This window comes from Alexandromys fortis, unplaced genomic scaffold, assembly GCF_014885135.2.
Source record: "Alexandromys fortis isolate MF-2015 unplaced genomic scaffold, M_Fortis_MF-2015_v1.1 scaffold_29, whole genome shotgun sequence".
Lineage (NCBI taxonomy): Eukaryota > Metazoa > Chordata > Mammalia > Rodentia > Cricetidae > Alexandromys > Alexandromys fortis.
In genome coordinates, this window is record NW_026067891.1 from 4,289,675 (window position 1) to 4,317,051 (window position 27,377).

The 27,377-nt window shown below is 50.3% G+C and overlaps 2 protein-coding genes across 5 annotated transcripts; one reads left to right on the forward strand and one right to left on the reverse strand.

Moving 5' to 3' along the window:
• Nucleotides 1–318: 318 nt before the first annotated feature.
• Nucleotides 319–12,712, reverse strand: Znf598 (zinc finger protein 598, E3 ubiquitin ligase). Of its 4 annotated transcripts, none has more exons than XM_050132714.1 (12): nt 12,438–12,712; nt 5,621–5,733; nt 5,112–5,241; nt 4,662–4,873; nt 4,282–4,499; nt 3,656–3,764; nt 3,084–3,271; nt 2,892–2,976; nt 2,023–2,783; nt 1,552–1,711; nt 1,290–1,437; nt 319–1,211 (listed from the first exon to the last, which is right to left on the reverse strand). In XM_050132714.1, exons 1-12 carry the CDS (start codon nt 12,651–12,653, stop codon nt 858–860), a joined length of 2,694 nt encoding a protein of 897 aa, XP_049988671.1. In that variant the 5' UTR covers nt 12,654–12,712; the 3' UTR covers nt 319–857. The 4 variants fall into 4 exon arrangements, with proteins under 4 accessions (XP_049988671.1, XP_049988619.1, XP_049988716.1 ...); XM_050132662.1 differs by having other exon boundaries at nt 3,647–3,764; XM_050132759.1 differs by lacking the exon at nt 12,438–12,712 and adding an exon at nt 10,918–11,557 and having other exon boundaries at nt 3,647–3,764.
• Npw (neuropeptide W) lies at nt 12,652–25,681 on the forward strand. The gene is made up of 3 exons (XM_050136057.1): nt 12,652–12,797; nt 24,544–25,038; nt 25,476–25,681. The coding sequence occupies exons 1-3, from the start codon at nt 12,652–12,654 to the stop codon at nt 25,585–25,587; spliced, it is 753 nt and encodes a 250-aa protein (XP_049992014.1). The 3' UTR covers nt 25,588–25,681.
• The last annotated feature ends 1,696 nt before the right edge of the window (nt 25,682–27,377 follow it).

Here is a 27,377-nt window from a genome sequence, read left to right on the forward strand (position 1 = left end):
TCAAGAGATCACTTGCCCTTGTCTCCCATGTGGTGGGATTAAAGGTATGTGCCACCACCTCCCAGCCATGTAACCCTATTTTTGAAAGGCAGTTTCATTGATAATCAATTGTTAGGTCATGCACAGCCAGGTCTGTTCTGGGAAATCTGGGCAGTGCCTTAGTTCCATGTGGGACTCAGGGCTGCCAACCTCTTCCTGTGAACAAACCCCTGCTGCCAAGCCACTCCTCTAGGCCTCCTTGCACCCCAGCATACATAGTGCATGTATCCAGGCTTCCTGATACACTCAGAGGCAGAGATACTCAGGACACCACCTATGTGCAGTACTGTAAAATAAATTTATTTGAAGATAAACTGTCTTTTATAAAATGTCAGAGGCAATTTGAGATCTTAGTTTAACTTGTCTCATAAAAAGATTGAACTTCAAGTAGCACAATTTTGTGTGTGGTTTAATCTGGAACATTCTCTCTGAAACAGCCAATTGTCTACACAGCACACTGACTCTGACTCCAGCACCAGTACACCCGAAGCTGTCAGCTGTGGGCTCGACTCAGGAGGGCTCTTCAGGCCACTGAGACATCTAGCTATGACCACAGGTTCAGGTCCCAACATCCCAGTCCTTCCCTCCCCTGGCACATTCCAAAATCCCAATACAAACCAAGATTGGCTCTCTTCCAAGCAGGGGACAGAACTTAAGTGATGGTGCACAGGGTAGACCTTCCCTGATGCCCTCCTGGCAGGCCTGGATAACCAGGCGGCCTGAGCCTCAGCCTTCCCAGGGCCCAGCCTAGCTGCCTGGCAGCTGGGAAGAGGAAGGAGGCGCTAGGGTGTGACAGCTCTTGCCCTCACCAGCAGGAGCTACGTAATGATCCTGGCAATGGCTTGAAGGGAGGGGAAGTCATCGTCCCGGGCAGCGTGCAGTGCCTGGTGGCTGCTGATGTCACCGTGTGCCAGTACCTGCTGGCAGGTGGGGCACACGCAGCAGTCCAGGCCCAGCTGTTGGGTGCTGGTCTGCCACACATTCTTCTTGTTCTTCTTAGGCTTGGAGCTGGGAGGCTTCTCACGACTGCAGAAGTCAGTGTGTGCGGACAGCAACTCCTGTTGTTTGGCTATGTCTGGTAGGAGCGCCAGCAGCTCACTGAAGATCTTTTGGAAGTTCTCCCCAAGCAGGTCCCGGCAGCTTTTGTAGTACTGAACCGCAGAGATCATTCCCTGCCACCCAGAGAGCCACAGCCAGTCATTTTCACCCTGGGCAAAGACAGGCCAGCCTCCCAATTGCTCTCACCTCACCTGTCTGAACTCCCCTGAATGGCTCTTAAACTTGCTGAAGCAGGCCTCACTCTGCAGAAAGTCCTTGATGGACTGGATGAGCTGTAGGTTCCTCTCCCGGAAGTTCTCAGGAACTAAGTAGGCTCGTGGCGTGGGTGTTAGCCGGGGTCTGAGGTCAGATGAGGAGGCTTGAGCATTTAGGGTGACTTAGGTTGCACCCTCCCATGAGTACCCAGTGACCAGTGGCAGAAGGTCAGAAGGTCAGGGAGCCCACCCCACTTACGCTTTCATGGTGGTGGTGGTGGGACTGGGAATACAGGCTGAGTGGGAACTAGGCAGGAAACTGGAGAAGCCAGGGGGAGGCTTGCTGAAGGGAGGCACCAGGCCTGGTGGGAGTGGGGGTGGAGACGGTGTACTCTTCAAAAGCAACATGGTGTTAAAGCCTGCAGGGTGACAAGAACCTCAACGTGGTCCCAACTGGTCCAGTTTTTCTGAGTGCCCAGCCCTGTAGCAGGTTCAGGACCAGAACCCTATGTGGGGGACTCACCACTGTAGGGAACTCCCTGCCCTACAAAGCACTAAGAAGTAGTTAGCTGTGGCAGCTCAGGGTGGCTCCTGCATCCAGAGTGGACACAGCAGCACACAAGTTTCCTCTACGGGAGAACCGGGAGTCCACCACACATTCCCACCGTGGGCTGACCTCCTGCCTGACCCTAGGACGCTAGCACTTCTCAGAAACCCGAGGAACACATACCTGGGGGAGGGGGCATCCTGGGTGGACAAGGGCCTCCAAGTGCTGGGAAGTCCTCCTGTGGTATGGGGCAGGGGAGGGGACCCAGAGGCCGTGGAAGCCCTGGAGGCTCCTTTGGGGTGCTCCGGGCCAGGGCTGGCCCCTCCGAATGTCCATTGACAATGGTTACTGGCACTTCAGCTTTGCTTAGAGAGGAGTCAGGGGCCTGCTCAGCCCCAGAGGGCTTTGGGATGTGATCAGGGGGCAGCAGTGGGGATGACGCAGCACCAGTCTTCTCAGAGCCCACCTTCTTCTTCTTGCCAACCTTGGTAGAACTCTGGTTGGCAGTTGGTGCCAGCAAAGAAGAAACAGCCACTGTAGTGGGCACACTCCGAAGCTCCTGCACAGTGAGGCCACCACCCTCCTCCTCATCTACTGGGGCTGGGCCACCCTTCCGGCCACCCCTGCTCCCCTTCCCTGCCTTCCGGGGAGGCTGGCTGCCACCAATTACAGCCTGGGCCCCTGGTGTAGGTGGGTTCCCTTTCTTGCTGCAGCTGCTGTTCCAAGCTGAGATGAGGCTAGAGGGGGCACTGCTGGGCTTGGGTGCCGAGGAAACCAAGGCAGGGAAGTCCTCTTCCTGGAAGGTGTTTTTGCCCCTGGGAGGACCAGGATAAGCCAGTGCCAGGCCCACAGAGCCTGGGGTAACCGCTGTGCAGGAGGAAGTGGAGGCACAGAGACTGGGGAAGTCTTCATCCTTGAGCTTGGGGTTAGGTGGTGGGAGGGTGCTGGATCCAGGGAAGGGAGAACTGGTCAGTGGTTCATTAGCAGGACTTGGTCAAATCTGTCCTGTCTATCATAGACACCACACCCTCCTTCCCAATTCCCAAACATACTTTGAGGGGGCAGCCACTGGTCCTGGGCCTGTGGTTGGGAAGGCTTCTTGGCTTACAGGACCGTTTGTTGAGGCTTCCTTGGAGCCTGCAGACATGAAATGAGTTCAGGGAAGTCTGTGAGAACAGGCTTGGGGAAGATGAGATGTTGACTAGGAGCTGGCAGCTTTTCCCGCCCAGGTGGGTTGCTGTTACCTGTGCCTTCACCCTGAGTCCGAGGCAGGCGCCGGGAGCCACGGGGCTCCTCAGACCCTCTGGCTGCTGCATCCTCTTTCTTGGGCCTGCTACCCTCTTCCCGGTCCTCAGCCCTATGAGTATCCTCTTGCTGTTGAGCAGCCACGGAGGCCCGGATAGCAGCTGCCACTTCTCGGTCTTCTTCTTCCCTAGGACGGAGCAGGGGTTGGGGAAGACATCAGACTGGGCAAGACCCAAAGGCATAGCCTCAGACAGGCAGTGTCTGGGCTCAATCTCTGCTGTAGCCTGGGCACATCGTTGCTTCACAGGTACTTCCTGACACAACTGCACCCTGCTTCTGAGTGCCATCCCCCACCCCCCTAGATTCTGCTGTCTCTGGCTAGCAATAGATAAAGAAGAAAGAACATTCTACTTGCTGAGCAGACATTGTTGCCACCCTCAGGACCCCAGGAACTCTGGCTGGAGCCCACTGACCTCATGCCTATTCCCAGCTTGAATGCTGGCAGCTGCCACCATGTGGAGGTGGTGCCAGGAGAATGTCAGTGGTATGCAAATCCTCCCACCTCTTGTACCTCCAGCTTCCCCGGCGGTTCTGCTGGGCTCCACGCCCGCTGGCCCGGCCAGCTCGGCCCTGGCGGTTGTACCTGTCCACCTCCTCGTAGTCCTCACCACTGACGACTCCTGTGGTCAGTACATAGCTTGTCATTGTCCCAGATTAACAGAGCAGCAGGACCAAAAAACTGCTGTCCAGACCATACTGATGGCCATGCTCCTGTCTGGATGGCAGAGGCTTCCCCACCCCCAAAACTTATTATCTGCAACGATAGGCCAGACACTGCAGAATCCAAACCCGCCAAGACCTTTAGAAACTGGTGCCCAGTTAGTGCAAGGACAGGCCTAGTCCCTACCTTAGGAGATGGGAAATACAGAATGGGCCTCAGTGATAGTCTCCTGAGGCAGAGAAGTAGCCTAGGGATTCCAGAGCCAAAGATGCAAAACACAGGAGAGGAGTGTAAGTGGACAGGAAAGGAACGAATTCTCACTAGGTTTAGGTGCTCAGACAGGCTGAGTGGGTGCCTCCAGTGTGTCTCAGTTGAGCAGGGGTCTAACTGAGACCTGGATCTGAGGTCTGGGAAGCAAGGACTCACAGAAGGCCCCAGCAACTAAGCCTAGCTGAACCTATAGGCACTTAGCTCACCCTCACTCCGGCGTGAATGCCGTGGTGCAAAGCTAAATTGAAGGTCAATCTGCCGGTTCTGGCGTGCCTCAGCCCGGCTGCGGCTGTGGCAAGCTGTTTTATGAGCCTTGAGGTCTATCTCAGTGCGGAAGGCATGGGTGAACTGTTCAGTGCTGCAGCGGCCCTCCTCACACAGAAAGTGCTTCTCCCGGAAGTGTTCACGCAGGTATGCATAATCACTGTCAGACAGAGTCAGCAGAAGCCAGATCATCTACTGCACAACGGGTAACTCCCAGAAAAGTCCTAGGAGCACCACCACTACCTTCCCTGCAGCATCCCAGGTCCTGCCCACCTATAAGACTTCCAGGCTCCACCCCCTGCAGCAGCCCTGGCTCACCCACCTATAGTAATCCTGGGCCCCATCAGAGTCACAGAAATGGCAGAAGTAGTGGTCACGGCGCAAGTGCTTGAGCAGCTCATCGTTGTCCAGGTAACGCTCATCACAGAACTTACAGAGTGGATGTCCCCGATGGGATGTATCATCAGGGTCACCCTGCATGCGGTGACGAGCCAGGTCCTTGCGTGAGTACCACTTGCGCTCATAGGTGAAGATCTGCAGAAAACACAAGGCTAGACACAGGGTTGGGGCTCCCAAGTCTCACAGTGGAGCATCATGGACAATGAGAGGACCCTGATAGTATCAGCTTTGCCCTAGAGCCAACTGAAGGCTGGAGGATTCTTGCAGCCACTGGGGGCACCTTCTTGCTCATTCATAAGCAACCTAAGGCTCTGAAGGGGCCTGGGAGTTTCTGGGGATTCCCCAGGGCAGCCCCCTCATCCTCAGGGCACACCTTGAGGTGCTTGAGGCACAACTTGCAGCAGAAGAGCTCATGTTGCTTCCGCATGTGCTGCTCCAAGTCTCCGAAGAGGCCAAAGGATGGCAGGTGGGGGCACCGTGGGCATTCATGCTGCAACAGCTGCCTGGGGAGACAACAGAGCCACCCACCGTGCTGGGCTCTAAGTGTTACTGTCCAGAACAGAGCCGCATGCCAGGCCCCCACCCAGGGAGACAATGACTGTGCTCACAGGACACAGGATCCAAGTCTGTGGTTCTAACTAGCCTTTTTTGGAGTTTTGGGGACCCTAAGTTAAATATCTGTTTGCATACTCTTGTGTCCCTCAAAAGGCTAAAACAGCTAACACAACCCCCTTTTCCATTGCCACCCTGGTAGAGAGCAACGAGCTCCTTGTCTTGCAAGATGGGCCTGAGATCACTAGCACCAAGTACTCCCCATTCTTGATTCTGAGGGGTCATACAGATGCAAGGTAGCTGCCGCCCCTCAAGCTGAGGACCCCTCACCTGTACAATGCAAACACCTTTCCATCTGCAAAATAGATGTCGTATTTCTTCTCGTGCTGGAGCTGGTGGATGGGGATCATGGCAAAGGCAGGAAGCTTCTTCCCAAAGACAACCTGGAGAGATAGAGTGGTGAGCAGGAACTGGATGGGATGGCCAAGGACCAAGCAGAGACAGAAGAGGAGCCCTCACAGTAATAAGTGGGTAGCAGCCGCTGGTTCCACAGATAGCCTAGGCTCCTCTCACTGGAAGCAGCATACAAGAACTAGAGGACAGATGTGATATCTAGGCTCTCCACCAGGAGGCAGCCATGCTTTCTGTAGGCCTGGTAGCCACTGTAAAGGCCCGGAGGAGAGCAGAGTACTGAACTTCCACTGGGTGGTGTGGGGTTGGAGGGCATGCACCCTAGAGAACAATTACGGAAATAGCAAAAGTTATGTGGGAGCTGTCAGCTGACCAACACCTGGCTACCGTGTCCATGATGCCACAGGAGAAAAGGGCTCTCACAAGACTGGCACCTGGACCTGACCACTCCTGTCAGAGCCCCATGCTTCTGCTTGTGTAGGCTGCCTAAGTCCAGGCATGAGCCATACACATACTGCAGCCACTGGAGAAGGGGCCTAGCGGGTACACCAAGTGCCTGGGAGAGGGATCTGGACACTGAAGCCTTCCCCTGCATGCCCCCTCCCCCAACTGACCCCAAGGCTCCATCTCCTCCATGAAGCTCCTCCACGTGGTGACTTACAGTGCCAACCACAGGGACCCTCCTTATCACACCTCTCTGACTCAAGGCCTTGCCAGGTGCCTCTCTGCCATGGCCCCCATCTGGCATTGGTCACAGGCTTCAGCTCAGCCTTTTCAGTACATCCCTGCTGGGAAAGGTCACAGCAAGGTCACCTGTTACGGCTAGGCTTAGCCCAGGAGGGGATTTTGAGCCAAAATATACAAGAGTTAGGGCAGCTCAGGAGTGACGGGGCAAAGTGGGTCCACTCACACACATGGCCCACACATAGGGCCCCAAGCAGCAAAACGTCTAAAGCTGGTTCTCTGGAGGAGCTGGGGGAGAGGCCAGCTCCACTTTGTCATGACATACTTGGAAAAGACAAGAATCTAGCCCTTGTCTGGAGTCAAGGGAACCTCCATGATCTAGCCACACCCAGTTAGGGGTGGGAACAAGTCAGCAGAGGCCTAACAAACCTCACTGTCATAGCTGGTAAGGCTGGATACAAGTAGGCAGTACCTTGGATGCAGCTATACCCCCAACTATCATCTTTAGGTTTTTTTTTTTTAGACAGGGTTTTATAGAAACCAGGTTTGCCAGAAACATGCTGTGTTGCCATAGTTGGCTCTGAATTCCCAGACTCTCCCTGCCTCCACCTACCAAGCACTAGGATTATAGGAGTGTATCACCTACCTGGTTTAAGACCATCTAGACTTTTATTTATTTAGACAGTGTCTTAATAAGTAGTTTAAAAAAAAAAAGCTGGGTGGTGGCAGCACCCGCCTTTAATCCCAGTGCTTGGAAGGCAGGGGCAAGTGAATCTCTTGAAAGTTAGAGAGGCTAGCGTGGTCTACAAAGCAAGTTCCAGGGCAGCCAGGGCTATAACACAGAGAAACCCTGTCTTGAAAAATAAACAAAAACCAATACTACCTCAGCTTTTAAAGTTTCCAAATTTATAGGCATGTACCACGTTACAGATGATGCTTAAATGGCGGTCACAGCCGTGCCCTCCTAAAGGCAAACCAAGGAAGGCTCACAGTGGGGATTCCTTACATGGCTGTGCTGCCCCCTCCATAATGCAGCTTTCCTGTCCCCTGGAAGCATTTGGGAGGCAGAGGCAGGTGGATCTCTGTGAGTTCAAGGCTAGCCTGGTCTACAGAGTGAGATCAAGGATGGTCAGGGCTACAGAGAAACCCTGTCTCAAAAACAAACAAATAAGAAGAGGAGCTCAGGGCCATGAACCATGCAGAGTGCTGGTAGGAACAGCTTGAAAGCTCCTCAACACAAGCAAACGCACCAGGCACAGCCATACTCCCTTTTAGCTCCTCCAAGGCGGGCAGAAGAGCAGTCTGAGGAAACTCCCTGAAGCTGCCAAAAAGCATCCAAGCCCAACAGACGTAGCGGAGGATCAACTTCCTTCCCTAAAGGAAGCAGCGCCAGGGACGCCCCCGACACTGCTACCAGCTCCGGGACCTCTCTCAGCTGTGTACTTGGATCTACTCTGCGTGGCATCTCAGACTATCATGGAAGAAGTTGATCTACCTTGGGGCTATGGGCACAGCCCCTTGAACACCTCTGTTGGGCAGCTGGTGCCAAGACATGCTGAGCAGAGCACTCACCTGTGCTAGCCACCTCTCGTCTTGTGCGTTCATGCCCTACACATGCTGGCTTGTTGCTCACCCACAGCACATCTCTGTGAACAGCCCGAGGTGCCCAGAGGAGAGGCAGGGAGATAGCACACATCCTGTAATGAGTATGACCAGAAGCCAGACAGAGTTCTTATGAAGGGCCTGGCTGGCAACCAGAGGGCTGGGATGAGAGTGCAGGGGAACCAGAGACCTGCTTTACCTTGTCCCACCGAGGCTAAGAACCAAGAAACATGATTATCAACTGCAGGCAGAAGTGATGTCAAGGGGCCACTGAGCCAAGTCTGCATAGGAATGGGGTGTGGATCTGCCAAGCAGAAACAGGGCCATCAAGGCCCAGGCATACCAGTCTGGTGGAGGTAAATCTAATCTACATACACCTGGGTCAGGCTGAGAGGTAGGGAAGGAGACACAGGGCTGGTTCAAGAAGGGAACGGAAGTACAGGAAAAGGCATAGGAAAAGGTTCATGGGCAGGGCAGGCCAAAGGCTGGGTGTGTTGGGTCTGATGCCAACAGGCCCGGAGCTCTAGGTGAACAAAACCTGCCCTTTTCCAGGCAGAGAGACCAAGACTGTCCATCTAGACTGCCCCAGTGGGCGACAGAAGAGCAGGTTATCTTGGGGCATCCCCAGCAGCAAGACCCTCCCTTCCTGTGGACATCCCTGTGAGGCTAGGCAGGGGCAAAGGAGACAAAACCAAGGTGTTAGGGAGAGAAGAGTCCTAGGAAAAGGGTCATGATCTGAGGAGGAAGCTTAGGCCAGGTCAGGTCTGGGTGTGAGGCTGGGTTACTCTGAGGAGCCCTGGGCTGGGCAGCATAGGGTCCAGAGGTCAGGCAAGGACCTCTGGAATCAGCCATGTGGGATTGACAGCCCAGTTCCAGGGGAGACTGACGGGGTGGGAAGCTTGCTCAGGTAGTGGCTGCCAGAGGACCTTGCTCCTCCTATAACTTCCAGCATGCAAGGAGTGTTAGGTAAAGAGAAGGTAAAGCTGGGCGGTGGGGGCACACGCCTTTAATCCCAGCACTTGGGAGGCAGAGGTAGGTGGATCTCTGTAAGTTTGAGGCCAGCCTGGTCTACAGAGTGAGTTCTAGGACATACAAAGAAATCCTGTCTGGAAACCCATCCCAGAAAAAAAAAAAAAAAAAAAAACAGGTAAAAAGACAGGTGAGACACCATGCATCAAGGGGGGGAGGGGGGAGGTGTGTGTAATGGGACGGGCGGGACTGGAAAGATGGTTCAGTGGTTAAGAGAGTTTGCTTCTTTTCCAGAGAACTTGGGTTCAGTTCATAGCACCCACATAGAAGCTTACAGTAACTCCAGTTCCAGAGGATTCAACATTTTCTTCTGGAATAACATGCACACATACACATAAAAGAAAAATACATCTTTTAATTAAAAAATTATTTTATGTGTATATTTGCCTGCATGTATGTTTGTGCACCATGTTCATGTGTGGTGCTCACCAATGACAGAAATGGATGTTAGATCTCCTGGTGGGAGTCCAACTGGTAATAGAGGCAGGGATAACTTTTGGAAAGACCAGGATCCCTAGGCATAGTGGAACAGACATTTAATCTCAGTACTCAGGAGGCAGAGACAGATGGATCTTTATGAGTTCCAGGCCAGCCTGTGTATACAGTGAGACTGTCCAAAGAAAGGAAGGGAGAGTGGGAGGGATCACAGATGGCAGACAACGCATTCACAACAGAAAAATACCCATGAGTCATCAGGTACAGAGCTTGCTGACCTGGGCCTTGCAGCAACCCTGGGAAAGCCTTCAACATTCCCCTCCCACTTCCCCCGCTTGTGGGTGGAGGTGTGGCCTGTCCAGAGATGTGACAAGCAACCGGATAAAGAAAATGGCTCTTGAGAGATGTGCCCAGAGGAACACAAGAAACTCCCAAGGGCTTAATCACCAGGATGTGCTGGTCTCTCTCCCCAGTGCTAAAGACTGAGCACAAGGCTCTCCACCACCCAGCGTTGAATCAGTTTTGTCCACTACCTCCACAGCCTCACACCAGATGTCAGGCCACCGAAGCTGCTGTGTTGAAGTCAGGACTGCCCTGGTTCTGCACCAGACGCAGCTTCAAAGTTGTGCACTGTCTCTCTGCTATACTTGAACGCCACTCCAAAGTCTGTACAAAGAAGGTCAAGGTAGATCATCCAACAAAGGAAGCTGGCTAGTTCCACATGACAGGGTTTCTCTGTGTCGCTCTGGCTGGCCTCAAACTCGGAAGTCCGCCTGTTTCTGCCTCTCAAGCGCAGGGACTAAAGGCTCCATACAACATCTTACACACATCCCTCCTGATTTCATTTATTCACATTAAGGGAAGCCAAGGGCAGGGTTCAGGAACTAAGAGTCACTGTGGGATTCTGGGTAGGAACACACATACCATACTCATACTCAAGGTAATGCAGAACCCAGGGACAAGGAAGCTACAAGGTTACAGGTGAAGAAGCTGCGGGATGAATGAAGAGACTGAGCTGGACAATATCACCTCACCCAACTCCCCAAGAACTCTTGTTGCCCAGCATGGTGGTGCAAACCCACGAGGAAGCCCAGGCTTGGCCAAGGGCACCCAGTGCCAAGCCACACCCCAGCCAGGGCAAGCTGACAGCTCATGTCAACAGCCCCCGCCACAGAGCTTAGAGGGTGTGGGGCCCACAAGGAACGAGGGAGGGCAGACACTGGCTACAGCTGACACATGTATGTGTTCACTAACTTCCTGAGTGAAAATCAAAGCCGGGCTAGGACTATAAATGTAAAGACCCCCGAAACGTCTTCCTTCCTAGAAGGAAGCTAAAGGCGGCTGGAAAAACCCAGTGTTTTGACTTTCCATCAGTATATGATGCACGACTGGCCAGCAAAGCAAGGACCTCTGGGTAGGTCACCAGCCAAAGGCTTCCTGGAATGTTTCTGAACCCCAGATCTCACCCAGAAAGGTAAGGTTCTTTCCACCACGTTACAGACCGAGTTCTTCCATTTGTTCTTCCCCATCTGACATAGGCAGATGCTTAAGGAATGCGCCAGGTTTCAGCTGACTCCTTTAACATAAATATTAAGAAAGAAAAGCCAGGCCATAGTGGCACAACTCTTAATCCCAGCACTCAGGAGGCAGAGGCAGGTGGATCTCTGAGTTCAAGGCTAACCTGGCCTATACAGGTGAGTTCCAGGATAGCCAGAGCTACGTAGTGAGATCCTGTCTTGAAACAAAACAGAAAAACATGTGGGACATGGTGGTGCACTGTCTTTAATCTCAGCACTCAGGAGGCAGACATAGGTAAATCTCTGGTTTAGAGGCCAAACACAGTCAACACAACAAGTTCCAGGCCAGCCAGGACTACATAGTGAGACCCTGTCTCAAAAAAGAACCAGGGCAGAACTCAAGTCAAAAATTTGAAGGCAGAAACTGAAGGAGAGGCCGGGTGGTAGTAGTACATGCCTTAAATCCCAGAACTAGGGAGGCAGAGGCAGGTCAATCTCTAATTTGAGGCCAGCCTGGTGTACAGAACTAGTTCTAGAATAGTCAAAGCTATACAAAGAAATCCTGTCTCAAGAAACCAAAGAGGGAGAGGGAGAGGGAGAGGGAGAGGGAGAGGGAGAGGGAGAGGGAGAGGGAGAGGGAGAGGGAGAGAGAATATTCTTAGCATTATTCTATCTCTGCATTACTTCTAAGAACAGGAAAGCGAGATTCCATGGCAAAGGCCACTGGCCAAAGCCTTCCATGAACCAACCAAGGTAATTTCACAATGCTGGAAGTAAACAGATCTCTAAAGGCAGCAAACCAAAGGAGTCCAGCTGGACACTGCTCACCAACAGCTGGCATTGCGGGAGTGTGGGGGAACACTCCATGCGCCCTCTGACCCCTTCAGGGGTTTCCAAGTCTAGACAATAAGCATCTCCTTCCCTCCACTTAGGAAGGAACCCCCAAAACTAGAACTAGTAAGAAGGAGGAAAACTTCCTAACGTTGTGGACCGCCAAGCACCTGGGAATCAAGTTCTGGCATCACCCCCACTCTCAGGAGCTAAGGGTCACCAGTGGGGCCCAGAAGCCCGACTACTCTGGAAATGTCCAGTTTAATCCTTTTTTACAGAACAGTCAGCTTCCAGGATAGACAGTCCCTGGAGGTTCCCCCTGGCTGTCTCCTCTACCTTAGTGACGATCCCGAAAACATGAACACTCACAGACCAAGAGAGCTTTCGACCTGACCCTGCCCTTCCCGCGGAGGGTCACAGGCTTCGAGTTCCCACAGGCATCGCTCCTCCTCCCCCGGCCCAGACGCCTCTGGCTTCCCCAGTCCCAGGAGGCCCGGCAATCGCATGCCGCTCGGACCGACCACCGGGCCTCCGGCGACAGCGGGCGCGGCCAGGCCGCGGCCGAACACCGAGCAGGCAAAGCCATCAGGAGCCCGCCCTCTCCGCTCCGCTCCCCGTCGCGTGCCCCGCTGGCGCACCTGGCGCAGCTCCTCGCGGCACACGGCGCAGTAGCGCTGCTCGCACAGCACCCGCATCTTGGTAGAGCACCGGTAGCACACCGGGTGATCGCAGCGGCCCAGCGCCGTAGCCTCCAGGTCGCCGCAGCACAGCACGCAGCTCCCGCCGCCCCGCTCGGGCGCTGCCACCGCCTCCAGAGCCGCGCGCCGCCCCTCGGCGCCAGCCGCCGCCGCCATGGCCGGGCTCCGGCCCCCTCCCGGCCGGCGCGGCACGGCGCGGCCTGGCTCCCGACAGAACCGCCCTTTCCGTCAACGTCACTGCCCCTCCAGGCAACCGCCCCGCCTGGCGGAAGTACGCACTGCGACTTCCTCCCGGGCTCGGTTAGGAGCAGAGCGGGTTGTGCTCCAGGCATTCTATCCTGTGACTCGTAGAATCGTCCTGGTCATTCCGACGCGGGGGTCTCTTCTCTTTCTCACGGCCCTAGTTCTAGAGACGCCGAAGGAAGCTCAGGGAATCCAATATTTCCGATAAACTACGAACAGAAGCTAAGTATCACACAAAAACTGATGGGACGTACTTGGACGTGTTATAGTCATATCTGCAATTCAAATTTAACTGGAGACTTACTATGCATGAGGCTCTGGGTTCCATTCCTAGCACTCTCTCTCTCTATATATATATAATATATATATATATATATATAGTTAAGCTAGTAATGAATAGATCCAACAACCTTTTCAGGACCCTACTTTCTATAGCCTGGAACATAAGCTTCTGACAATGCTCTAACAAGCTGCAAATCCTTATCAGGAAAGAAATCATCCAGGAATTCGCACCCAGTCCTGCTAGAGAAGGGACCTCGTGTTCTTTTGGTGTAGGACACACCCAGCCTGGCATAGTACCTGGAACAGGGAAGCACCAAGAGCTTCATGAATGGCTAGTAGTGAACGTTAGGCTTCAAGTCTCTGCAACTGGTGTGAGGTCTCTCTTTCTGATGAAATAAAATGGGTGCAAATCTGTGCCCTTCCAGAAAGAGGCAGCATGTTGTAGCATTTTGTGTATGGGAGGTGGTGTGTGTGTGTGTGTGTGTGTGTGCTTGCCCATAGCTAGAATCAGATGTATGGTGCTGGGCGGTGGTGGCGCACGCCTTTAATCCCAGCACTTGGGAGGCAGAGGCAGGTGGATCTCCAGGAGTTCAAGGCCAGCCTGGTCTAAAAGAGCTACTTCCAGTACAGCAAGGACCTTGTCTTGAAAAATTTAAAAAAACCCAGAGCTGTGGACTGGAAACCCCAATTCTGGTATTTATGTACTTGAGCTTGATCAGTCTACTGAAGCCTATAACTTCCTCATTTGTAAAACTGGGGTCACTGTTACAATTTTAAAAATGGCGAGAAAGAGAAATATGCCACGCGACAGAGCTCAGGTGAAGGGGTTTTTTATTGGGGGAAGGGAATGGGAAAGGGAGGGAGGGAAGAGAGGAGACCAGCCTCTGGGGACAGGAGTGGCAGAAGACGGGAGAGAGGCAAAGAAAGAGAGACAGACAGGCTGGTCTCGAACTCCCAGAGATCCGCCTGCTTCTGCCTCCCGAGTGCTGGGATTAAAGGCGTGCGCCACCACCGCCCGGCAAAGCCCACCTTTTTTAAGGGAACATAGTGAATGTGCACGCACAGGACACTAATAGTCACTATACCAATTAAGTGAACCGGGCTACATACGATTTCCATCTTCAGACAAACGAGGGGGATTTGCTACTCCTGGGCAACTGGACAGATGTTAAGTATTGTTAAAATCTATTGAAATGAAGCCTGTCCGTGGTGGTGCATGCCTTTAATCCCAGCACTCCAGAGGCAGGGACAGGCAGATCTCTGAGTTAGAGGCCAGCCTGATCTACAGAGTGAGTTCCAGAACAGCCAAGGCTACACAGAAAAACCATGTCTCAAAAAAACAAAAGTCTGGCCGGGCGATGGTGGCGCACGCCTTTAATCCCAGCACTCCGGAGGCAGAGGCAGGCGGATCTCTGTGAGTTCCAGACCAGCCTGGTCTACAGAGCTAGTTCCAGGACAGGCTCCAAAGCCACAGAGAAACCCTGTCTCGAAAAACCAAAAAAAAAAAAAAAAATCTGTTAAAATGATTGGGTGGTACACACCTTTAATCCCAGCACTCATAGGCAGAGGCAGGCAGACCTCTGAGTTTGAGATCAGCCTGGTCTACATAAAGAGTTCCAGTGCAGCCAATGCTACATGGTGAGACACTGTCTAAAAAAAAGAGAGAGAGAAAGAAAAGAAAAGAAAAGAAAGAAAGAAAGAAAGAAAGAAAGAAAGAAAGAAAGAAAGGAAATCAGCCTGACGGTGGTGGCACACACCTTTAATCCCAGCACTTGGGAGGCAGAGGAAGGCGGATCTCTGTGAGTTCGAGGCCAGCCTGGTCTATAAGAGCTAGTTTCAGGACAGGCTCCAAAGTTACAAAGAAACCCTGTAAAAAAAAAAAAAAAAAAAAAAAAATCTGTTCAAATGGGGGGCTGTTCTTGTAGAGGTCCACATGAAGGCTCACAACTATCTGTAACTTCAATTCCAGGGGATTTACTATCCTCTTCTGGTTTCCTGCTCTTTGAGGGCACCAGACACACATGTGATACACGGGCATAGATGAAGACAAAACACACATCCATGTAAAATAAAAATTAACCCATTTTATTTAGTTTTTATTTTATTTTTTCTGAGACAGAATTTCTCTGTGAAGCCCTGGCTGTCCTGGAACTCACTCTGTAGACCAGGCTGGCCTCAAATTCAGAAATCTGCCTGCCTCTGCCTCCTGAGACTTGTGCCACCACTGACTGACTATAAAAATAAATTTTAAAAGATGAAAAAATTCTGTTAAAATAACAATTGAATGTTAATGGGAAGCTCTTTAGATTCTGATAATAAGTATTATGTTGTTCCTATTTCTGAAAATAAGTGAAGCCTGAAGGATGGGACAATGTGACTCCTTAATTGGCAGCTTTTGCTACTTCCAACAAAGGGACTGATAGTAAAACATCCAGCCACACTACCCACCCGCCACCAGTTTGAACCTTAGACCTCCCTTGAGAAGACAATGCAGCGTCAAAGTTGGTTATCACAACCTCAAGCAAGCCCCAGATTTTTTTTTTTTTTTTTAGTCACGAACCTTGAATTCTAGATGACCCTGTAATCATCGCAGCCAGAATGGGGGAATTTCCCACGACGGTCCAGCAGGGGGACTACTGTGACTGAAGAGGCAAGGCTGTGATTGGTGCAAACACTCTTCTCTGGCGTGTAAACAGGCTGGCTGTCCCAGCTCTGTTCGTGGGTCGTGGACGCTTTCCTTTGCTGCCCCTCCTGGTGTTGCCTCTAGATTCAGTAAAAGACTTCTCTACGGGGGTCTTTTCTTACCTACTTTTAGTGGGGCTGGCTGAGTCGCTAGTACAAAGAAGCTGTAGATCGATAGCTGCGGCGCTGCGACAGTAGAACAGTCAGCACGCGCAGGCCTCGATGGTCATGCAGCCTGCTGTGTGACAGGTAAGACGGGAGCTGCGTGCAGATATTTAGCCTCACAGATTCATGAGGCGAGAATAAAAGACAAATGAATGCCAGGCATAGTGGCACATGCCTTTAATTCCAGCCCTTGGGAGGGAAGGTAGAGGCAGGCGGGTCTCTGAGTTGGAGGCTCTGGTTTACAGAGTGAGTTCCAGGACAGGTAGGGCTCCATAGAGAAACTCTGTCTCAAAAAACAAATAACAACAACAACAAGAGACAAATGAGTAGCATATGACTTTAACCCCAGTACTTAGGATCAGAGGCAGACAGAGCTCTGTAAGATCAAGGTAAGCCTCGGCTACATAGTAAGCTCCAGGACAACCAGGGCTATATAGAGAAACCTGCTTCAAAAGAGAAGCTAAACTACCAGACAAACTGAGAGAGTCAAAGGAAGCAGGAAGAACTCCATTGGATGTTCACAGGAAAGACACTAGGCCTGTGGCATGAGACTAGAATATCGCAGACAATAAGAAAGCTCTCTTGGAGGGTTAGGAACTAGACCAGTCCTAGAGTGCTTGCTGTGTGATGCTCCCCACCATGATGACAATGGAATAACCTCTTAAATGATAAATAGTAACCAATTAAATGTTGCCATGGTCACGGTGTCTCTTCACAGCAGTAGAACAGTGCCTAAGACACTGCAAATATGAGAACCCAAGTTTGATCTCTAGATCCATGTAAAATTCTGGGTGTGGGGCTGGTGCAATGGCTGAGCAGGTAAAAGCATTTGTAGGACAAGCCTAAAGAGCTGAATTTAATCACTGAGTCTGTAAAGAATCAAATCTACTTCTAGGTGTACACATGCTCTTTTCTCCTTCATTGAGGGCAAAGGCAGTGAGGCCAGTCAGGGTCAACAGACTGTCTGTCTGTCTGTCCACCTCATTTTCTTTTTTCATTTTCTCAAGACAGGGATTTTCTGTGTCACAGCGCTGGAACTTGTTATGTAGACCAGGCCAGCTTTGAACTCACAGAGATCTGCCTGCCACTGCCTCAAGTACTGGGTTTAAAGGTGTGCTTCTGGCTTCTGACCTCTGCAGGCACCAGACATGGACATAGTGCACACACATACATGCAGGGAAAACACTTACAAACATAAAGTAAAAATAAGTATTTTTTTAAAAGACAAGAAGTGTTACTGGATGTCTTCTGAAGTGCCAGCACCGCTATCATAGGATAATGGAGAGAACCAACTCCTGCAAGTTATCCTCTAACCACACACTCCTGGACATACATATAGACATAAGTTTCTGTCCCACCCATTCCTACAGCTGTTCAGTCCCAAAGAAACACACAGAGCCTTATATTAATTATAAACTGTTTGGCCTATTAGCTCAGGTTTATTATTAACTAGCTCTTACAACTTAAATTAGCCCATAATTCTTGTCTATGTTTAGCCACATGACTTGGTACCTTTTCACAGTGAGGCAGTCTCATCTTACTTTCTCTTCATCTGGCTTGTGACTGACTCTACCTTTCCTCCTCCCAGAACTCTCTTAGTCTGGTCTCCCTGCCTATATTTCCTGCCAGGCTACTAGCTAATCAGCATTTTATTAAACTAAAACAAGCAATGATTCTTTGCAGTCAGTGTACAAGAGCATTATCCCACAGCATTTCCTCCTTTTTTCTTTTTAAAACAAGAACTCTGAATTTGTAGGTGGAAGTTTCTGTCCTGCCTGATCCTGCAGCTGTTGAATCCCAAATCAACACACAGACTTATTGCCCTGCCTATACTTCCTGCCTAGATGCTGGCCAATCAGCATTTTATTAAACTAATATAAGTGACAATTCTTTACAGTGTACAAGAGCATTATCCCACAGTACATATATATACAAATCAACGTGGAGCTGGAGAGATGATGGTTCAATAGTTAAAAACACCTGCTGTGGCCAGGTGGTGGTGGCTCTCAGGAGGCAGAGGCAGGTGGATCTCTGTGAGTTCGAGACCAGCCTGGTGTACAAGAGCTAGTGCCAGGAGAGGCTCCAAAGCTACAGAGAAACCCTGTCTCGGAAAAAAAAAAAAAAAAAAAAAAAAAAGAAGAAGAAGAAGAAGAAGAAGAAGAAGAAGAAGAAGCTAGAATCAGAATGGGAGTCTATGATAGCCGAGTAGCTGAATGTACTATCACCAAGCCTAACAGCCTGGGACCTGCGTGGCAAAGGAAAAGAACTGATTCCTGCAAATTGTCTTCTGGCTTCCACTTGCAAATCGTGTCATGCATGCCATACACACACGTGTGCACACAAAATAACACAAATCTAAATAATCAAAATGAAAGATTTGGGAGTAGATCTTGTAGTAGAATGCCTGCCTGCTTACCGCCAAAGACGCTGGCTTCAAACCCCAGAACCACCAAGAAAAAGTAAAAATGACACGAAGAAATGTTAATTAAATAAAAGAATAAAGTATAAAAATAAAAATGACAGTGCACTTATGAACCTAGAACACTGGCAGCTAGAATTCCCTGAGATCCTGCAGGACTTGCTTCTCCAAAATTAGGAAATGCATCATGGAAGACCCAGAGTTCAGAAAACAGGATTCCAACCTGAGTTGAAGCCACAGACACTGTAGAGGCTTTTTGAGTGGAAGCTCAGACTGGAGCCAGCAGCTACCAGCTCTCTGAGGAAAGCTCCAGAGTCTCTTGAGTAGGGCTGCTGTAATGGTTCGCTTCAGGTGCCTGGAGACTAGGAAAGAATACTGCAAGAGAGTTTATCAGCTATTGGAATATCTAGGAAAAATATCAAAGTAGGGTATAGAAAAACAAAGGAAAATAGCGCAGCTTTCAGGAAGAGAGGAAATGTAAATATTACACTGCATGAGGACTGGAGAGATGGAAGAGCACTTGATCTTCCAAGGACCTGAGTTTGGTCCCAGCATCCATGTCAGGCCCCTCACAATTGCTTACACTCCACCTCAAAGGGATCTGACACCCTCTTCTGGCATGCACAAAAACATACGTGCAGACAAAACACCCACATACACACAATAAAACCAGGGGCGGTGGCGGCACACACCTTTAATCCCAGCACTCAGGAGGCAGAGGCAGGAGGATCTCTCTGAATTCAAGGTCAGCCTAGTCCACAAAGTGAGTTCCAGGACAACCAGAGCTGTTACACAGAGAAACTGAAACCCTGTCTTAAAAAACCACAAACCAAGGGCTGGAGAGATGCCACAGTGGTTAAGAGCACTGCCTGCTCTTCCAGAGGTCCTGAGTTCAGTTCCCAGCACCCACATGGTGGCTTACAACCATCTGCAATGAGATCTGGTGCCCTCTTCTGGCCTGCAGGCATACATGCAGACAGAATACTGAGAGTATTGTATACATAATAAGTAAATCTTTTTAAAAAAGAAAAGAAAAACCACAAACCAAACCAAAATGAAAACCTAAAAACTGCAGGGTAGCTCGATGGCTCAGTAGGCAACAGTGATTATCACATGGCTTAATGAGCTCAGTTTGGTCCTCAGGTCCCATATAATGGAAGCAGAGACTAAACTACGCTGTCCAACCTCCAAGTGAGCACGATTACTCCAGCCCCACCCTACTAAATAAATAAATGTATTTTTTTTTTTTTTTTACATTTTAACACTCGCATCCCAGAAAACAGCATTTAGTGGCTTGAAGGCTGGGAATGGGAATATGGTTTAACTGGTAAAAATTATTTCCTAGTACACTCCTGGGTTTAGTCAGTGGTGTCATACACACTTGCAATCTCAAAATTTGGAAGATGGAGGCAGGAAGATCAGAACTTTGCGGTCACACTGGGTGTGCTGGCTCAGGCTTTTAATACCAGCTCTTGGGAAGCAGAGGCAGGTGTATCTCTGTAAGTTTAAGACCAGATTGGCCTATAATACATTGGCCTATAATACAAATTCCAGGCTAGCCAAAGCTACATAGTGAGACCCTGTCTCAAAAAAAAAAAAAAAAAAAAAAAAATGAAAGGANAAAAAAAAAAAAAAAAAAAAATGAAAGGATTGATACAATCACTAGGCATATGTTAGGTGTGTTATGTCTCTTCAGAAAGGCCACCATTAAAAATAGAACAGTTGTCCAGGCATGGTGGTGTGTGCTTATGATCCCAGTACTCAGGAGGGTTACAGTGATTTTTTAGCCCAACCTGAGCTCCATAGCAAAATCCTGTCTCAAAACAAAAACAAAGAAAGGAAAGCAAAAGATGGAAAGGGGGAAAAAAAAGATGGAAAGGCAAGAATTTGCCTCAAAGAGTCAAAATGCTAGGGCTGGAGAGATGGCTCAGAGGTTAAAAGCACTGGCTGGTCTTCCAGAGGTCCTGAGTTCAATTCCCAGCAACCATATGGTGGCTCACAACCATCTTTACTGAGATCTGGCGCCCTCCTGTGGCGTGCGGGCATACATCGAGGTAGAATGTTGTATACATAATAAATAAATAAATCTAAAAAAAAAAAGAGTCAAAATGCTAGCTAGCCCCAGTGCCAGGAGTCATATGTCCCACGACCTGAGTTCAACCCCCAGGACCCACATGAAGAACCAACCACATGAGTGGGAGAGCCGATTCTTGGCAAGTTGTCCTCTGCCCTCCATGTGCACGCTGTGGTGCATGTATGTGCATATGTTAAATACTTGCAACTAGATTTACAATCTGAAAAATTTAAAATCAATACTGGCTGAAAGAGATGGAAGTGGATTAGAAACCAAGCCCCTTGCTTTCTAATCGAATGGCATTTTGTTTCCTGATGAGCAATCCTGATGATGCTAGGCCCTGGGCAGAAAGAGGGGGCAGGACACAGAGACCCCCTCTGTACCCTAATCTTCAGGAGAATCCTATGCCCTGCTCCTCTAACCCCACCTTGGGTTGCTTCTCTCTGCCTTTGAACAGCTCAGCTTCTGTGCACCCCACCCCCACCCCGAGCCCATGTCTTTTATCTTCCCCTCGTACCCTGACTTGTATCTTTTCCCTCCCTTGGACCACAGCCGCAGACTGAGGTGGCTGGCGTTTAGGCTCCAGGAAGCAGCAGCACACTGAGTCAGGCATGTAAACTGTATTTTTGTGCCCCACTCACTTTTGTTATTCATCCACTCACTGTGTCAATTTTTTCTTTTTTCCTTCTTGTTATATCTATTTATTTCTGTGGGTAGGTGCATGCTTACTGTGTGTGCCATTATACAAGTGTGGAAGTCAGAGGACAGCTTGCAGGAGCTGGCTCCGGCTCCCTCCTTTCACCGTGTGGGTCTCAGGAATTGAACTGGAGCCGGTAGACTTGGTGGCAATCACCTTACCTGCTGAGTCGTCTGTCTGGATCCTCCCTTCTTTCCTCGGAATTGAACTGAGGGACTTGCACATGTTAAGAAGGGCTCTATCTCAGAACCGTATAGTCAGTTCCTGCCCCTCCCCCCAGCCTTTCGTTTGTTTGCTTGCTTGTCTGCTTGTTTTTCATGACAGGTTTTTTCTGTGTAGCCCTGGCTGTCCTGGAACTTGCTCTTTAGACCAAGCTGGCCTCGAACTCTCAGAGATCAGCCTGACTGTTTGACTGCATGTATGCATGTGCAGCACGTGCATACCTGGTGCCCATGGAGGCTAGAACAGGGTGCTGCATTCCCTGGAAGCAGAGTTACAAATGGTTGTAAACTGCTAGCCATGCAGGTGCTGGGAACTAAACCTGGATCCTCTGCAAGATCAACAAATGTCCTTAACCACTGAGCCATCTCTCCAGCCTCCTACCCCTTTTTAAGTTTTTAATTGCAGACAAGGTCTTCCCCTAAGTTGTTCACACTGGCAACTTTCTGTCTTTCTAATTCAGCCTGTCTAGTACGTGGGGGTCAATCTCAGGATGGGCTATACAATTGATATGGTCATATGGAGCTGCATTTCCCAGGCTACCTCCAGGGGGCGCCCCACACTTTCCCTGCTCCATTGCTTTTCCCTGAGGTCCCTGATTTGGAAGTGAGCAACAGCGCCTGGGGACCTTAATGGCCTGTGTCGTGCCTCGCCGCCGCCCACAGCACTCTCCAGGCCGGTCTCTCCAAGACTAGGGCTCCCATAGGAACACGTTGGTTGATGGGGGCGGCTTTCATTGACGCTTGTCTGGTCCCGAAGGTCCTCACGCCAAACAGCCCGCCCCCTCGTATCCTCTGCCCACCCCATAGAAGTGTTCACTTAAGCGTTCACTTTGACAGACCTGGAGCTGTTGAAGCAGCAACAGTAAAATCTCCCTTACAAGCTCCGAGTGCCTACTGGGTGTCAGATATGGTACCAAGACCTTCACCTTGCAGATGTGTGTGTACTTTTTGTATTTGTTTGTTTAGATACGGGGTCTTACTAGTCTGAATTTGGCTGTGTGGGACCTGGCCTGCCTCGGATAGAAATCAGATCCTCACTGTGTGACTCAGGCAGGCCTGGACTGCACCATCTTCCTGCCCCAGGTTCCCAAGTGTTTGGGTAGCAGGGATGTACTGTTCACACCTGGCATTATTTGTTTATAAATACAAGATGAAGTGGTCACCACCACCAGTCCTTTTATGTTTTTCTTTCTTTGTTTTTTGAGACAGGGTTTCTTTTTCTTTTTTCTTTTTTTCAAGTCAGGGTTTCTCTGTATAACAGCTCTGAATTTCCTGGAACTTCCTCTGTAGACCAGGATGGTCTTGGACTCACGGAGATCCACCTGCCTCCGACTACAGAGTGCTTGGGTTAAGGCGCGCGCCACCACCGCCCAACAACCATTCCCTTATTTAAAAGGAGGAAACTAGTGAGTTTGAGGCCAGTCTGGTCAACAAAGTGAGTTCCAGGACAGCCAGGGCTCTTACACAGAGAAACCCTGTCTCGAAAAACAAAACAAAACAAAACAAAAAAAGGAAACTGAGGCAGAGGAGACTGTGGCCTCTCTCCACCCTCATAAGCCACCCAAATCCAGAGTCAAGTTCTCCGAGTGAGGGAGGCCTAGAGAACCTGCTGGGACCCCTGAGACCCTTCTGTCTCTGAAATAGGTTCCTCCTCCACTTTCTTTTTAAAACTCAATCTTTAAAATTTTTATCATTTTGTATGCATGGGTGTTTGTATGTATATATGGGTGTTTGTATGTATGTATGTATGGGTGGGTGTTTGCACATATGTATGTATGGGTGTTTGTATGTATGTATGGGTGTTTGTATGTATGTGTGGGTGTTTGTGTGTGTGTTTGTATGTATGGGTGTTTTATGTATGTGTGTTTGTATGTATGTATGTATGGGTATTTGTGTGTTTGTATGTATATATGTATGAGTTTGTATGTATGTATGGTGTTTGTATGTATGTATGGTGTTTCTATGTATGATGTATGTATGTATGAATGTATGGGTGTTTGTCCTGAATGTGCGTCTCTGTGCTGCATTCATGCCTGGTGCTCGAAGAGGCCAGAAGAAGCACTAGAGTTACTGACTGTTGTGAGCCACTATGTAGGTGCTGAGAATCACCTAGGTGCTCCGGAAGAGCAGCCAGTTCTCTTAACTGCTGAACCATCTCTCCAGCCTCCTCCTCCACTCCTTTTGTTTGGAGATCAAAATAAGATTTCAAGATGGGAATGGTGGCATGCATCTGTAATATTAGCACTGGAGGTAGAAACAGGAGGATCAGTAGTTCAAAGTCATTCTAAGCTACATAGCACATTTGAGGCTAGCCTGGGCTACATGAGAACCTCTCAAGAAACCAAAACCAGGGGCCTGGAGTGATGGCTCTGGCTCCGTGGTTAAGGTCTCAGATTGACTTCAAAATCTTTGTAACTCTTCTGCCTCTGGAGTGCTGGGATTATAGGCACAGGACACCATGCCTGTACAATGGCACATATATATATATACACACCATATATATGTATGTATATATATGTGTGTGTGTATATACATGTAGTTTTTGTTTTTCAAGACAAGGTTCTCTGTATAACAGTATAACAGTCCTGGCTGTCACTTTGTAGCCCAGGTTGGCCTCGAACTTACTGAGATCTGTCTGCTTCTGCCTCCCCAAGTGCTGGGATTAAAGGTATGCACCACCACCTCCCAGATTTATTTACTTTGTATACAGTGTTCTGCCCACACGTATGAGCACCAGAAGAGGGCACCAGGTCTCATTACAGATGGTTGTGAGCCATCATGTGGTTAATGGGAATTGAACTCAGGACCTTTCGAAGAGCAGCCAGTGCTCTTAACCTCTGAGGCATCTCTCCAGCCCCACAACAGCTATATTTTTAATGGGTGACCTTTCTGAAGAGGTATAGCATACTTCTGGTTACTGTGCCCACCTCACTCCAGGGATATCCAATTCCTATCGCACCTGCTCTTAAGTACACACACAATTTAAAAAAATACAAAAATAAAAGCTTAAAGGGTAAGCAGGGATATCCCAACCTGGAGCCTCAAGAGCGGTCCAGCTGGCGACCTACTCAGTGAGATGCTTCTAGTTGCCTGGGTTCCCTCTTCTCCCTCCCTCCCTCTCACTCTCCATCCTCCTCTCCCTTGGGTGAGCGTGGCAGGTGCCGCGGGGGCGAGCCGGGGCGTGGTCACTGAGAGACTGTAGTCGCACCGACTGACTAGTCTCCTCCAGCCTCCTGAGCTCCGACGTCCTAATTCCACTGCAGCTGGCATAAACCCAGTTCTTGGCCTACCCGCCAAGGGGCCATAGACGTGAGCGCGCTGGCGCCGAACGGAGAAGTGCGGTGCCCCGGGCCGGGGGCTCCTGTGAACCGGCCCCTGTTGCCGCTGCTGCTGCTTCTGCTCCTGCTGCCGCTGCCCGCCGGGGCCTGGTACAAGCACGTGGCGAGTCCCCGCTATCACACCGTGGGTCGCGCCTCGGGTCTGCTCATGGGGTTGCGCCGCTCGCCCTACCTGTGGCGCCGTGCCCTGGGTGGGGCCGTTGGACCGCTCTCCCCGGACTCTCTGGTCCCGGGGCGGGTCGCCGGCAGCGCTCTCCTCCTGCTTCCTTCACCGGTGCAGGAGCTGTGGGAGGCACGACGCAGGAGCTGGCGGGCTGGCCCTCCCGTCTATGCGCCCCGGATTCCGCGGGACCTGGAGCGAGCCCGCCAACCGGAGCAGTCGCTGAGCCGCCGTTCCTGGATCTCAGAGGAGTCCGCTAGGTAAGCGGGAGAAGGGGAGGCAGGGGTGGCAGCCGCCAAGGGAGTTTCCAGGGGTCTGTGACCATTAGTTCCTGCGTACTGGTTTTTTGTTTGTTTTGTTGCTCTCTCACCTACCAAATGGTCGGATTACAGGTGTGCACCACCACACCGGTTTATGTGGTTCTAGGAATGGAACCTAGGACCTAAGCAAGCACTCTGCTCACAGAGCGTATCTCCAGCCCCTTGTTTGTTTTGTTTTGTTAGGGATTATTCTTCCCCATCCTCCTGGGTACTGATTTTGCAGGTGTGGCCAACCACGCCCCCACACTCCCGTTATGTTAGAATTTCCCAGAGTTCTTTCCCTATCATCCTGAGGACAGAATGGCAGAATGGAGAATTTTGCTCTTTTTTCCAGAGTCCTGATCTGTTTTTTGTTTGTTTGTTTGTATGTTTTCTAGAGCCCTCGGAGAGACGCTTCGCGCCCAGCCATGGTTCCTGCAGCACATCCTCATTGCCGACCGTGTCAGGCTCCAGGACCGGTCCAAGAATTTATGGCGCCCCCATGCCTGACCTGGGCTGGCGCAGTCATGGCTGTTTCCAGGGAGGGCAGCTTATAGCTTCAGCCAAGCCTCTTGGTCTGATCTGGTCAATAAAACCAACCTGATTCCTGCGCCCCCGCCTGTGACCCTTTTTCTCCGTTGTGTACTTTGCGTCTAGCTTGAGGGCGCACAAAGCCGCGCGCCCACGCCCTGGCAAATGTCAAGAACCCCCTCCCTGACCAGACCAGCTCATCAGTCAGTCCTTAGGGGCCCAGTTGGGCGGGGGGGGGGGGAGCAAGATGCTCTGAGCCTTGGGTTGCTTCCTGCATAGTGATTCCTACCCTGATGCGAACTGATGCGTACGTCAGTTCAGGGACCGGAATATGGTGACCCATCCTACAGACTCCTGCAATCCTCGGGGGTCCTGACTGTCCACTGACGCACACAGGAGGGAGAACCCAGTGGGTGGCTCTCCAGGTGGCCCTCACTCTGCCCTCTGTCCAGACTGAAGAGATTTCTCCACACCGTGAGCTTTCCTCTAGTCCAGGAAACCCACCAGGACCTTTGTCCTCTTCCTGGTATTAATTTTAAGCCTGACTTTTCTTGACCCCCTCCCGTCCCCTCAGCACCTGGAGGTAAGCAGAAGGTGTCAGCTTCCTGTATAGTTACTCTTCCACTCTGGAGAGAAGCCTGCACTTCTCCTCCTCTGCATTTCCAGTCATTGGCTCTGGTCCCACACTAATAGGCTTTGTCAAGCTGTGCACTGTGGCCCCGGACTATAATCCTAGCCCTTTGCTGACTGAGACAGGATGATTGCTGTGAGTTTGAGGCCAACCTGAGTTACATAGTAGTTTCCAGGCTAGCTTGGAACAACACACACACACACACACACACACACACACACACACACACACACACGTCTTCAGGCTCCCTTCAGCTTCACACCCTGGGACCCTTCACCCTTTGCTGCCTCTTTAAACTTCCTCAGTCTGTCTTTTCTGAGATCTGAGTGCTGGGATTACCTGTGGGACCTCAAACCTCCCTGTCACATGCTGTTAAAACTCTCCTGAAAACACGTTGCAGGGTCTTCCCTTGGTCACTTAGCAGAGGCTAAGAGCAGGTAGATCTCGCCTGCTGCCCACTCTGGCCATCCCTTCTGACCTACTGGGTATGTCCTCTCCCCAACTTGACCCCTAGATGTCAGTGCTCCCCACCTTTAAAAGGTTAAAAATATGAATGAGTGTTTTACCTGCATGTATGCAAGTGTACCACACACAGGTAGTGCTCTTGGATGCTAGGATTTTAAAATTACATTTTATTTCTTTACTTTTGTTCTTGTGCACACCTCTAGAGGCAAGAAGACAACGTGCTAAAATTAATCCTCTCCTTCTGCGATGCGGGTCCCAGGAAACAAATCTAGGTCATCAGACTTGGCACCCATTGAGCTATAGCACCAGTTCTATGAATTTTTACATTTATTACATCTATTTATTAATTTATTTGTGTGGCTGTACATCTTCCAGGGCACACATGTAGCTGCCAGAGGACAACTTGGTTCTCTTTTTCCACCAAGATCCCAGGGATCAGACTCAGGTTATCAGGTTTGATAGCAACTGCCTTTTTGCTGGCCCAGGAATACTGTCTTATCCTAACTCTGTGAGGCTCTTAATCTATTTATTCTGGTGTCACATAGCCCATTTTTGGCGCAGGAGAACTGGAGGTGACCGACTCCTCAAATAAACCACTTTCCCCTACTTTTTATTTATTTTGTTTTATTTTATTTTTGAGACAGGGTTTCTCTACATAGCCCCGGATGTCCTT

What these genes read in the sequence shown, in the direction of transcription:
- Npw (XM_050136057.1), top strand. Translation starts at nt 12,652, where the DNA reads ATGGCCGGGCTCCGGCCCCCTCCCGGCCGGCGCGGCACGGCGCGGCCT. An exon ending in GCGACTTCCTCCCGGGCTCG is followed by an intron (nt 12,798 to 24,543) that starts GTTAGGAGCAGA and finishes ATTCCACTGCAG; the next exon opens with CTGGCATAAACCCAGTTCTT. An exon ending in ATCTCAGAGGAGTCCGCTAG is followed by an intron (nt 25,039 to 25,475) that starts GTAAGCGGGAGA and finishes TATGTTTTCTAG; the next exon opens with AGCCCTCGGAGAGACGCTTC.
- Znf598 (XM_050132662.1), bottom strand. Translation starts at nt 12,653, where the DNA reads ATGGCGGCGGCGGCTGGCGCCGAGGGGCGGCGCGCGGCTCTGGAGGCG. An exon ending in GCCGCGAGGAGCTGCGCCAG is followed by an intron (nt 5,734 to 12,437) that starts GTGCGCCAGCGG and finishes CTATCTCTCCAG; the next exon opens with GTTGTCTTTGGGAAGAAGCT. An exon ending in CAGGATGCCCCCTCCCCCAG is followed by an intron (nt 1,712 to 2,022) that starts GTATGTGTTCCT and finishes GTCACCCTGCAG; the next exon opens with GCTTTAACACCATGTTGCTT.